The sequence below is a fragment of the Hemibagrus wyckioides genome, linkage group LG26, assembly GCF_019097595.1.
Source record: "Hemibagrus wyckioides isolate EC202008001 linkage group LG26, SWU_Hwy_1.0, whole genome shotgun sequence".
NCBI lineage: Eukaryota > Metazoa > Chordata > Actinopteri > Siluriformes > Bagridae > Hemibagrus > Hemibagrus wyckioides.
This window is the reverse complement of record NC_080735.1, coordinates 21,948,255-21,959,760: the sequence shown is the minus strand read 5'-3', so window position 1 is coordinate 21,959,760 and position 11,506 is coordinate 21,948,255. Positions and strand designations below refer to the sequence as shown.

The 11,506-nt window shown below is 43.2% G+C and overlaps 1 protein-coding gene and 1 long non-coding RNA gene across 2 annotated transcripts in view; one reads left to right on the top strand and one right to left on the bottom strand.

The window, feature by feature from the left end:
- Window positions 1-3,556: 3,556 nt before the first annotated feature.
- LOC131346543 (axin-1-like) overlaps window positions 3,557-11,506 on the top strand; it is a 12,599-nt gene continuing 4,649 nt past the window's right edge. Inside the window, exons 1-3 of the mRNA XM_058380031.1 lie at window positions 3,557-7,212; window positions 7,806-8,141; window positions 8,234-8,731. Of these exons, the coding sequence (XP_058236014.1) occupies window positions 7,828-8,141; window positions 8,234-8,731 (812 nt within the window). The 5' untranslated portion in view covers window positions 3,557-7,212; window positions 7,806-7,827. The remainder of the gene's footprint in view (window positions 7,213-7,805; window positions 8,142-8,233; window positions 8,732-11,506) is intronic.
- LOC131346544 (uncharacterized) lies at window positions 8,135-11,092 on the bottom strand. The gene is made up of 3 exons (XR_009203630.1): window positions 10,511-11,092; window positions 8,775-8,886; window positions 8,135-8,491 (listed from the first exon to the last, which is right to left on the bottom strand). It is a non-coding gene; the product is annotated as an uncharacterized LOC131346544 (long non-coding RNA).

Here is an 11,506-nt window from a genome sequence, read left to right as displayed (position 1 = left end):
CTGCTTACTGAAGTCATTTATTTACATTAATGACTTAGGGCAATGATAAAGAGACCGATAGTGACACAGGGGGAGAGAGACAGTTAGAGATAGAGAGACAGTGAGAGACAGAGCAAGACAGTTAGAGAGTGAGACGGAGAGAGAGTGAATGAGTGAGAGTAAGACAGTGAGAGAGAGAGAGTGAATGAGTGAGAGTAAGACAGTGAGAGAGAGAGAGTGAATGAGTGAGAGTAAGACAGTGAGAGAGAGTGAATGAGTGAGAGTAAGACAGTGAGAGAGAGTGAATGAGTGAGAGAGAGAGTGAATGAGTGAGAGTAAGACAGTGAGAGAGAGAGTGAATGAGTGAGAGTAAGACAGTGAAAGAGAGAGTGAATGAGTGAGAGTAAGACAGTGAGAGAGAGTGAATGAGTGAGAGTAAGACAGTGAGAGAGAGAGTGAATGAGTGAGAGTAAGACAGTGAGAGAGAGAGTGAATGAGTGAGAGAGAGAGTGAATGAGTGAGAGTAAGACAGTGAGAGAGAGAGTGAATGAGTGAGAGTAAGACAGTGAAAGAGAGAGTGAATGAGTGAGAGTAAGACAGTGAGAGAGAGTGAATGAGTGAGAGTAAGACAGTGAGAGAGAGAGTGAATGAGTGAGAGTAAGACAGTGAAAGAGAGAGTGAATGAGTGAGAGTAAGACAGTGAGAGAGAGAGTGAATGAGTGAGAGAGAGAGTGAATGAGTGAGAGTAAGACAGTGAGAGAGAGAGTGAATGAGTGAGAGTAAGACAGTGAAAGAGAGAGTGAATGAGTGAGAGTAAGACAGTGAGAGAGAGTGAATGAGTGAGAGTAAGACAGTGAGAGAGAGAGTGAATGAGTGAGAGTAAGACAGTGAAAGAGAGAGTGAATGAGTGAGAGTAAGACAGTGAGAGAGAGAGTGAATGAGTGAGAGAGAGAGTGAATGAGTGAGAGTAAGACAGTGAGAGAGAGAGTGAATGAGTGAGAGTAAGACAGTGAGAGAGAGAGTGAATGAGTGAGAGTAAGACAGTGAGAGAGAGAGTGAATGAGTGAGAGTAAGACAGTGAGAGAGAGAGTGAATGAGTGAGAGTAAGACAGTGAGAGAGAGAGAGTGAATGAGTGAGAGTAAGACAGTGAAAGAGAGAGTGAATGAGTGAGAGTAAGACAGTGAGAGAGAGTGAATGAGTGAGAGTAAGACAGTGAGAGAGAGTGAATGAGTGAGAGTAAGACAGTGAGAGAGAGAGTGAATGAGTGAGAGTAAGACTGAGAGAGAGAGAGTGAATGAGTGAGAGTAAGACAGTGAGAGAGAGTGAATGAGTGAGAGAGAGAGTGAATGAGTGAGAGTAAGACAGTGAGAGAGAGAGTGAATGAGTGAGAGTAAGACAGTGAAAGAGAGAGTGAATGAGTGAGAGTAAGACAGTGAGAGAGAGAGTGAATGAGTGAGAGTAAGACAGTGAAAGAGAGAGTGAATGAGTGAGAGTAAGACAGTGAGAGAGAGTGAATGAGTGAGAAAGAGAGTGAATGAGTGAGAGTAAGACAGTGAGAGAGAGAGTGAATGAGTGAGAGTAAGACAGTGAGAGAGAGTGAATGAGTGAGAGTAAGACAGTGAGAGAGAGTGAATGAGTGAGAGAGAGAGTGAATGAGTGAGAGTAAGACAGTGAGAGAGAGAGTGAATGAGTGAGAGTAAGACAGTGAAAGAGAGAGTGAATGAGTGAGAGTAAGACAGTGAGAGAGAGTGAATGAGTGAGAGTAAGACAGTGAGAGAGAGAGTGAATGAGTGAGAGTAAGACTGAGAGAGAGTGAATGAGTGAGAGAGAGAGTGAATGAGTGAGAGTAAGACTGAGAGAGAGAGTGAATGAGTGAGAGTAAGACAGTGAGAGAGTGAATGAGTGAGAGTAAGACAGTGAGAGAGAGAGTGAATGAGTGAGAGTAAGACAGTGAGAGAGAGAGTGAATGAGTGAGAGTAAGACAGTGAGAGAGTGAGTGAGAGTAAGACAGTGAGAGAGAGAGACAGTGAGAGTGATTGAGTGAGAGTAAGACAGTGAGAGAGAGACAGAGACAGTGAGAGTAAGACAGTGAGAGAGAGTAAGACAGTGAGAGAGAGAGACAGTGAGAGTGATTGAGTGAGAGTAAGACAGTGAGAGAGAGTGATTGAGTGAGAGAGAGACAGTGAGAGAGAGACAGTGAGAGTAAGACAGAGAGAGTGATTGAGTGAGAGTAAGACAGTGAGAGAGAGACAGAGAGACAGTGAGAGTAAGACAGTGAGAGAGACAGTGAGAGTGGTTTTGTAGATGAAGTTAAAGGTGTTTCTGTATTTTTACTCGTCAGTACTAGAGAACTCTATAACAGTGGGTAGATAAACTAGCGTAGCTTAGTCTGTAAGCGTGACTAGCTGCCTCAGGTGAACTAGCTTGCTAACGTTTTTGACTAAACCTTTTGCTTTCCTCTGGTGTTGAGAATAACACCGTTATGAAGAAGACACAGCATCCTCGACACATCCAGGAGCGTTATAATCAGGTCACGTAGTGTTTATAGAGCGAGCACAGCTCACAGCTCACAGCTCACACACACACACACACACACACACACACTTCCTCGCAGTAAAGGTCGTGTCGTTCAATCCCTGTGTCCCAGAGGAGAGGATTAGCATCTGTTTAGCTGCACATGTCCTGACCTTTCAGCTGTGTGTGTGTGTGTGTGTGTGTGATGAGACAGCTCCCTGCAGGTCTCTGGAGTCTCGGTCTGCTGTCTGCTGTTCCACACACACACACACACACACACACACACACACACACACACGTTTATCCATAATGGTAGCAGGAATGATGATGTTCTGCATGAAGCTGAAATATAATGATACACACTCCGATCAGTGACGCTCCTGTGCACAGGTGGAATAAACCCTGACTTTAAGAATAAGTGCTTAAAATGGTTACCATGGAAACGGTTTAGGTTGAGGACACGCCACTGTGGACGGCCATTCAGATGGCAGTCTCCGACGCTCTCTACCTTGTGGCCAGGAAAGTGTAGAAAACTAATCAGAATTCCCATCAGACATGCCTCATCTCTTATCTACCCATGAACATGGGAAGAGTTTTAGAGGTGGGTGTGGTCTGGTGACATCATTTCCATCATTTTCCCGGTTTTCCGGGCCGCAGGACAGGAATGTCGTCCCACATGACTCCAGTGTCCAGGTGCTGATTCTTGGAGAGCTGTATTAACCCATCGGTGATGTGCAGGATTTGAGCTCCACCCCTCCACAAGCCCTGCCCCCTGCATCTAGTATTTAATTAATTCTCTATTAAAGTGCTGAAGAAATCATTTGATTTAAAATGATCTTTATATGGTAATAACATAGTAATAACCACATCAGACTGTTAGTACACGCCGTTATAAGCGTCTCTTACGGCTTTGTGGGACTCTTTGAGGGATTCTGGGTAGTGTAGTGGGTAATGAGCTACAGTTATGGAGGAGGAGGAGGGCGTGCACATCCTCATATTATAATTAGCACAGAGGGCTGGTCGTATTGTCCCGCCTTCAAACGCTGCAAGTCAAGCAGATTTAGCATGCTAAGCGTTAGCAGACTAGCGGTAAAGCGTACTTCAACTGAGTCGTAAACAGAAAGCGTCGGTCTCGTCACGGTGTGTGGGACGAGTACAGAGCAGGATGGATCGTAGCCCGGCGGAGGGCGAGGACACGACGTGACACGAAAACGCTGTGTCCTTTTTCAGAAGCTCGCGTTTGATGATCAGACATTAGCCTGGACGCTAAGGACACAAAAAGAGAAATGGAAATGAACGATACCAACACAAATCCGGTTAATAATGCCGCCATAGTGCGCGGGGGTGGGGGGGTGGCGCTCTCACACGCTGTCATGCACCGAAAGAAAGGAAAAAGAAAAGAAAAAAGAAAAAAGGACATGAGAGGAGGACAAGACAGAGAGACGTGCTGGATGGAGAGGAGACTCCACTGGAGGTCATTTCAGTGCCTCATCAAAGATGGCCGCCACTAGCAGGCAGGTGCTTTCATCAGTAGGTGCTTCGCTCTTCAAGCGCGGCTAATGCTAACCCTCGCTTTAACATTCAAATATTCTCCTTTTATTTGCCCCGTCTCTTTTCTCTTTGGCCCCGGCGAAGGGAGCGAGGGCGCTCGAGGAGGCGTGAGGGCATGAGAGGAGGCCTTATTGTGCCTGGCGCTCAAAGCCACCACGTCAATTATTCTGCCTGCTGGGTGTAAAAACGGGGGCAAAAACACACTTGCATCAAAGAGAACCATGCAGAAGGGGGCAAGTTTAAGCTCCATAAGGAAGATGTTTCAATAACTGCAGGGGGCAAATCCCATAATGCACTGCGACTAATCCACTCAGAGAACTTCAACAGAGTGACACACACACAGCAGGTGCTGGTTAAAAATAACCAGTTTCTTCTGTAAATCTTCAGCGTTAGGCGTTAAGAGCCAAGATCCAGGATGAGATCAGGACATCTGATGAGGTCATGAGATCTTCAGCGTAGCAGTGGAAGGAAAACCATGTGGAGATACACAGAGACACAGGAAACAGAGGGGCCCCAGCAATGAGCTGTGAGGAACACCTGGAGAAGGTTTCATGGAGCAGCCATGGATCCTCGTCATGAGGACATGAGCATGTGACTGCAGGACTTATCCAGAGCGACTTACAAGAGTGCTGTGAAGTCTCTATCAGTGGAACATCTACACAGGTTCTGATAGGTCACAGACTCATGATACCATCAGCCTAAAAACAGGGAAAATAACAGCTAGTGTTAGTGTTTCAGGAAGAGGTAGGTCTTCATCTGTCGTTTGAAGTCAGTGACTCAGGTGTTTGGACATCTCAGGGAAATTCATTCCACCACCTCGGTGCAGAACAGAGAAGAGCCTAGATGTAGACATACCTCTGAACCTGAGAGATGGTGGACCAGTGGAGCAGTGCTATTGGATCTGAGTGAGTGAGGTGCAGTGTGAGGAGTAATAAGAGCTTTGAGGTCAGATGGTGCTGGTCAGTTTTTGGCTTTGTAAGTAAGGGTCAGTGTTTTGAATCAGATGCAGCTCCCAGAAGCCAGTGGAGGAGCAGCAGTGTGGTGGTGTGGGAGAACTTAGGCAGGTTGAAAACAAGTCAGACAGCATTTTGGATCATTTGCAGTGGATGAATTGTATTCAGAGGAAGACCTGCTAGTAAAGAGTTGCAGTAGTCCAGTCTCCAAATGACCAGAGACTGAACAAGCACTTGAGTAGCCTGTGTGGATTGAAATGGCTGAATCCTTCTGATGTTGAACAGAAGAAACCGACATGAGCGTGTCACATTAATAACATGGGAGGAAAAGGACAGTTGATTGTCCATGGTTACCCCAAGGTTGTGAACAGTGGCTGAAGAGGAGATCATGGAGTTGTTCAGAAATATCGCAAGATCCTGGGCTGGGGATGAATCACCTGGGATGACCAGCAGTTCAGATTTGCTGGGACTGAGTTTCACACACACACACACACACACACACACACACTGAGCTTTTTGATGTCACACTTAATACACAAATCTACTGTTTACACAAAACATCCTTCATAAGATGGTGTTAAAGAGGTAACGTAAACCTTCAGAGGAACCAAGATGAGGAATCCTCAGAATGATGTGAACACCTCCAGCTCATAGTCCAGACATCTCCTGATCTTGCTGCTGTGTGGATCCTTCTTCTGTTATTGCCAGGAAGCAAGGTTCTGAAAGGCACCTGGGGTTTGAGGTAGTGGACGTAAGATCTCAGGTTGGTAGGAGTAGGGTTCTGATGGGAACCAGAGGATGTTAGGAGCAGGAGGCACAGGAAGTTCCTTCTCCCACCTGGATCCCCACTTTGAAGGAGTTTATGCACCTTGTGATGGCTGGTGTAGGAATACAGACAGGACATTTTGGATCTGGAGGTCATAGGTCATAGACCTCATGATAGATGGAGCTGGAGATCGGAGCCAGAGCTTTTGGTCCACAGGTGGGATGTGGGTGGAACCAGGTGCTGATGGATCTCAGACTGCTAAAAGAAGGTTTAGGACGTCATCAGGATAGAGTAATGGCATATTCTGAATAGTGGTCACTCAAAACTTCTGGACGCTACTTCATGTTTTCTTCTAGTGTTTTTATGAAATCTTTTTTGAAATGGAGTTAATGAGACTGAGAAGCTCTACACCACTGAGAGCTGGAGCACCAGAACAGATTACATCATCACAAGTGTCTTAACTTCAGGCAGATGTGTGTGTGTGTGTGGGTGTGTGTTTGTGTGTGTGTTTTAGCAGACAGGTGCAGCAGAATGCTGACATGCCATGCCGCAGTACGTCAGACCCTCTATGGGGTGACCTTACACACACCTCACCTCACGTCTCGTCTTCTTCACCTTCCTTCTCCCTGGGGTCAGAGAGACTGAGAGCCGGGTTCATGCGTGATTCATGAGTGTGTGTGTGTGTGTGTGTGTCTCCTGTGGATGACTGAAAGGTCAGGCTCATTGTCTTAGCGAGTGCTTAAGGAAGAACCTCACGCTGGGTTATTAATTATTTCTCAGTGTTTCGTCTTTTGGGACCGTCACATTATAATACACTTTTACACACACACACACACACACACTTGTTTAAAACCTGTCAGATTCCTCACACACACACACACACACACACACAGACAGGATGTATGAACTTTGCTCATTTTGTTAATGAATGGATTGTAACAGTCACTCAGTGTGCTGCAGTATGGAATAAAGTGGAAAGATAAACAAAAAAACAAACAAACAAACAAACAAACAAACAAATAAATAAATAAAATAATTTATTATTTTAAATATATATTATTAATTTAAAACACCAGAAATAAATAACACACAGATCATAATGAGGACCTGAAACCCCACAAGTCAGCACTCATACTATGTGTGTGTGTGTGTGTGTGTGTGTGTGTGTGCACGCTAAATATTTCCCAGCAGCAGCAGTTAATGAATATGTATTCATAAATCACTTGTGTATCTCTCTCTCTCTCTCTCTCTCTCTCACACACACACACACACACACTCTCTCTCTCTCTCTCTCTCTCTCTCTCTCTCTCTGTCTCTCTCACCCCCCCCCTCCATCAGTGCTGGATGAAGAGCTCATCCTCCTCTCTCTGACAGTTCACACACTCCATCGTGTCAACAGATGAGTGTAGGGTTATTAAAGGACCACACCTTTGTCCAGATCCTGTGCGGTAAGTGCTCTGTGTGTGTTTGTGTGTGTGTGTGTGTGTGTGTGTGTGTGTGGTCAGACTGAAGCCCTTCAGTTAGCTGATGGTTCCTCACACAGTTTGTGATGACCATCGGTCCAGTGAGCAGCAGGTGACCATGTACATACAGCCTTATACACATGTGTACTTCACAGCTGGACACTCAGGGGCCAGTGTATGTGTGTGTGTGTGTGTGTGATATATACTGAGTGAGTGTAGAGGTTTTTTTTTCATTACAGTTATAATAAGTAATTTATTTAATAAATACATTTTTGTAATTTTTAAAAATGTTTATATTTATTTACTTTATATCTCTTATCTTTATACTAATTATTATTATTACTATTGTTATTTATTTTATCATTATTATTATTATTTATTTTTGTTTGTTTGTTTATTTATAAGTCCATGCAGTTTGTTTGTTTAGTCACACCTCTATCTTTGGGTCAGTTAGTGTTTTTTTTTTTTCTTAATTTCAGAATAAAATATTGAGTTAAAGTTGTGTTTCTTTGCGATCTGACCTGTCCAGCTACTTAGTGTTTTCTCTCCATCTGTCCGTCCTGTCCCCAATTCATCAGTCTGCATCACAAACCCTAAAGAATGATGACCAGGAGAGCACCACGTTGCCATGGTGATGCAGTCAGCCATTTTGGTCAGGGTGTTCTCCGTCCTCCGGTTCTGGGAGAGGAGAACGTCAAGAGTGAGGCAGTTCGGCCCGAGAGCTACGAGCCGGAGGGCAGAGCCTCGTCTGACCATGCCCACCCGAGTTGGGCGGAGTCTCTGAACGGGCTGCTGGATGATCAGGATGGAATCTCGCTGTTTCGGGACTTCCTCGCACAGGAGGGACGTGCCGACCTCATCGACTTCTGGTTAGCGTGCAGCGGGTTTCAGCTAGCATCCTCTGCTCCTCTGAGGTAAATGACCGAGAGACCCTGAGCTTCTGTGATGTCACAATCATGATGAGAAGATTTTAAATAATGTAAACTTTCTCTATCCTCTTAAACAGCTGTTCTACAGATGTGTCAAACAAACGCAGGGTGAAGCTCGCTAAAGCCATCTACAGGAAGTACATCATCACTGCTGGAACCGTGGCCAAGAAACTCAATCCAGCCACAAAGAGTTTCATCCAACAGCGAGTCGGTCACTCTCCACTGGACACGGCGCTCTTCCAGCAGGCCAAGCAGGAAGTGCAGGAGGTCATGGAGCTGGAAGTGTATCCCAGCTTCCTCAAATCTCACGTCTTCCTCAAGTACACAGAAGAAATCTGCACCCAAAATCACACATGGGAACTGAACGGTCACAAACAGGAAACAGGAAATGACCAGAAGGAACTGATTAACTCTGAACAACAAACAAACTGTAGACAGGAAGTAAACAGCCAAGTACAGGAACCTAAAAGGGGCACAGAGGGAGTGCCGAGGTTCTTTCCTGAGCTAATTGAGAAAAGAGAATGGGCGGAGTCTGAGATAGCCAATCACAGTAGACCAGAGGACTGGGAGGCTGGGTGAGTCACATCATTAACACACAACAACATGCTGTCAGCTCACCTGGAAGAGGAAGTGAGGATGAGGTTCTCTTCTGATCCCGGTTCCTCTCAGGGTTTCTTCCTCAGATCATCTCAGGGAGTTTCTCCTCACCACCCTCACCTCAGGCTTCTCACTAGAGATAAATGTTAGAGATAAATAAGAACTTCACTTAATAAGAACTTTATTTTACTCTATTTTTCTATGCTTCTGTAAAGCTGCTCTGAGACCAGTGTTAGAAGTGCTATAGAAATAAACTGAACTGAAAGAATCCTGAGAAACCTGGGGAGGAGAGAGCAGGGTGAGAGTGGAGCTGCTGGAAATAATCATGTAGCTGAGACACACTGAGAGCAGAACCCAGACAGAACCAACAGAACCAACAGAACCATCAACATTCATCTGAGTGTCACTAAATTATCACAAAAACTCCACATGACCTCACACTTTAACTACAATCATAACTATACAGCAACAACTAACATAACTAACACAACTAACATAACTAACACAACTAACATAACTAACACAACTAAGATAACTAACATAACTAACACAACTAACATAACTAACACAACTAACATAACTAAGATAACTAACATAACTAACACAACTAACAGAACTAACAGAACTAACATAACTAACACAACTAACAGAACTAACAGAACTAACAGAACTAAGATAACTAACAGAACTAACACAACTAACACAACTAACACAACTAACAGAACTAAGATAACCAACAGAACTAACATAACTAACATAACTAACACAACTAACATAACTAACACAACTAAGATAACTAACATAACTAACACAACTAACATAACTAACACAACTAAGATAACTAACATAACTAACACAACTAACATAACTAACACAACTAACATAACTAACAGAACTAAGATAACTAACATAACTAACACAACTAAGATAACTAACACAACTAACATAACTAACACAACTAAGATAACTAACACAACTAACATAACTAACACAACTAAGATAACTAACATAACTAACACAACTAAGATAACTAACATAACTAACACAACTAACATAACTAACACAACTAAGATAACTAACATAACTAACACAACTAACATAACTAACACAACTAAGATAACTAACAGAACTAACATAACTAACACAACTAACACAACTAAGATAACTAACATAACTAACACAACTAACATAACTAACACAACTAAGATAACTAACATAACTAACACAACTAAGATAACTAACATAACTAACACAACTAACATAACTAACACAACTAAGATAACTAACATAACTAACACAACTAAGATAACTAACAGAACTAACATAACTAACACAACTAACACAACTAAGATAACTAACATAACTAACACAACTAAGATAACTAACATAACTAACATAACTAACACAACTAACATAACTAACACAACTAAGATAACTAACACAATTAACACAACTAACATAACTAACACAACTAAGATAACTAAGATAACTAACACAACTAACTCAACTAACATAACTAACACAACTAACATAACTAACATAACTAACTCAACTAACATAACTAACACAACTAAGATAACTAACATAACTAACACAACTAACTCAACTAACATAACTAACACAACTAAGATAACTAACATAACTAACACAACTAAGATAACTAACACAACTAACACAACTAAGATAACTAACACAATTAACACAACTAACATAACTAACACAACTAAGATAACTAACATAAAGGAAAAGGGTAGTACAGGGAGAATGATAGTGAAGGATCCTAAGTGATGATCAGAGATGTGAAGTGGGGTAGCAGTCATGTCTGTAGCTGGGGAAGGGCAGGTGAAGACCAAGTCCAGGATGTTTCCTCCTCTGTGTGTTGGAGGACAGCTGTTGATGACAAGGAGAATGTGTGCCACCACCCCTCCCTGATTCTGGTGGTGAGTGAGAGAAAGCGTAGGCAGAGGATGGAGCAGTCGGTGTAGCAGTGTTCTGTGGGGATATCCAGGTCTTGGTTAGTGCCAGAAAATCAAAGGAATAGTGGGAGGCTGAAGCTGAGATGAAATCAGCCTTCCTTACAGCAGACTGGCAGTTCCAGAGCCCACCTACCACCACTGTTTGAGACTGAGACAACAGGGGAGGGTAGATGAGCATAACCTCTGCTTTGTGGGTGATAATGCCTGTGTCTGTAAGAGATAACAGAGATGGGTTTGAGGCACATGTCTGTGGTTTTGGTCAAAGCGAGGTTAAGAAAGAGTTAAGAATGTAACAGGACAAGAAAAGTATGATAGTAGACACTTATTATTTAAGATCTTAACAGGTCTTGATCCTTCAGTATAAATTAGTAAGCCCTGTCCACAATTCAAACCTTAAGGGAGACTGAAACTACTCTTGATTAATCACCTGAGACACTAAGAAACAGAGACCAACACTAAAGGATCAACGAGCTATACAATATAATACAGTTCAAATAACTCTAGAACCAAACAAGTTAAACAAATAGTGTTAGTTACAATCCTACCTTACCAGATGGAATAGATACAAATGAAGAGCTAAAGCACACTGAACCACAACTGTCTCTCTCTCTCTGTCTCTCTCTCTCTCTCTCTCTCTCTCTCTCTCTCTGTCTCTCTCCCTCTCTCTCTCTCTCTCTCTCTCTCTCTCTCTGTCTCTCTCTCTCTCTCTCTCTCTGTCTCTCTCCCTCTCTCTCTCTCTCTCTCTCTCTCTCTGTCTCTCTCTCTCTGTCTCTCTCT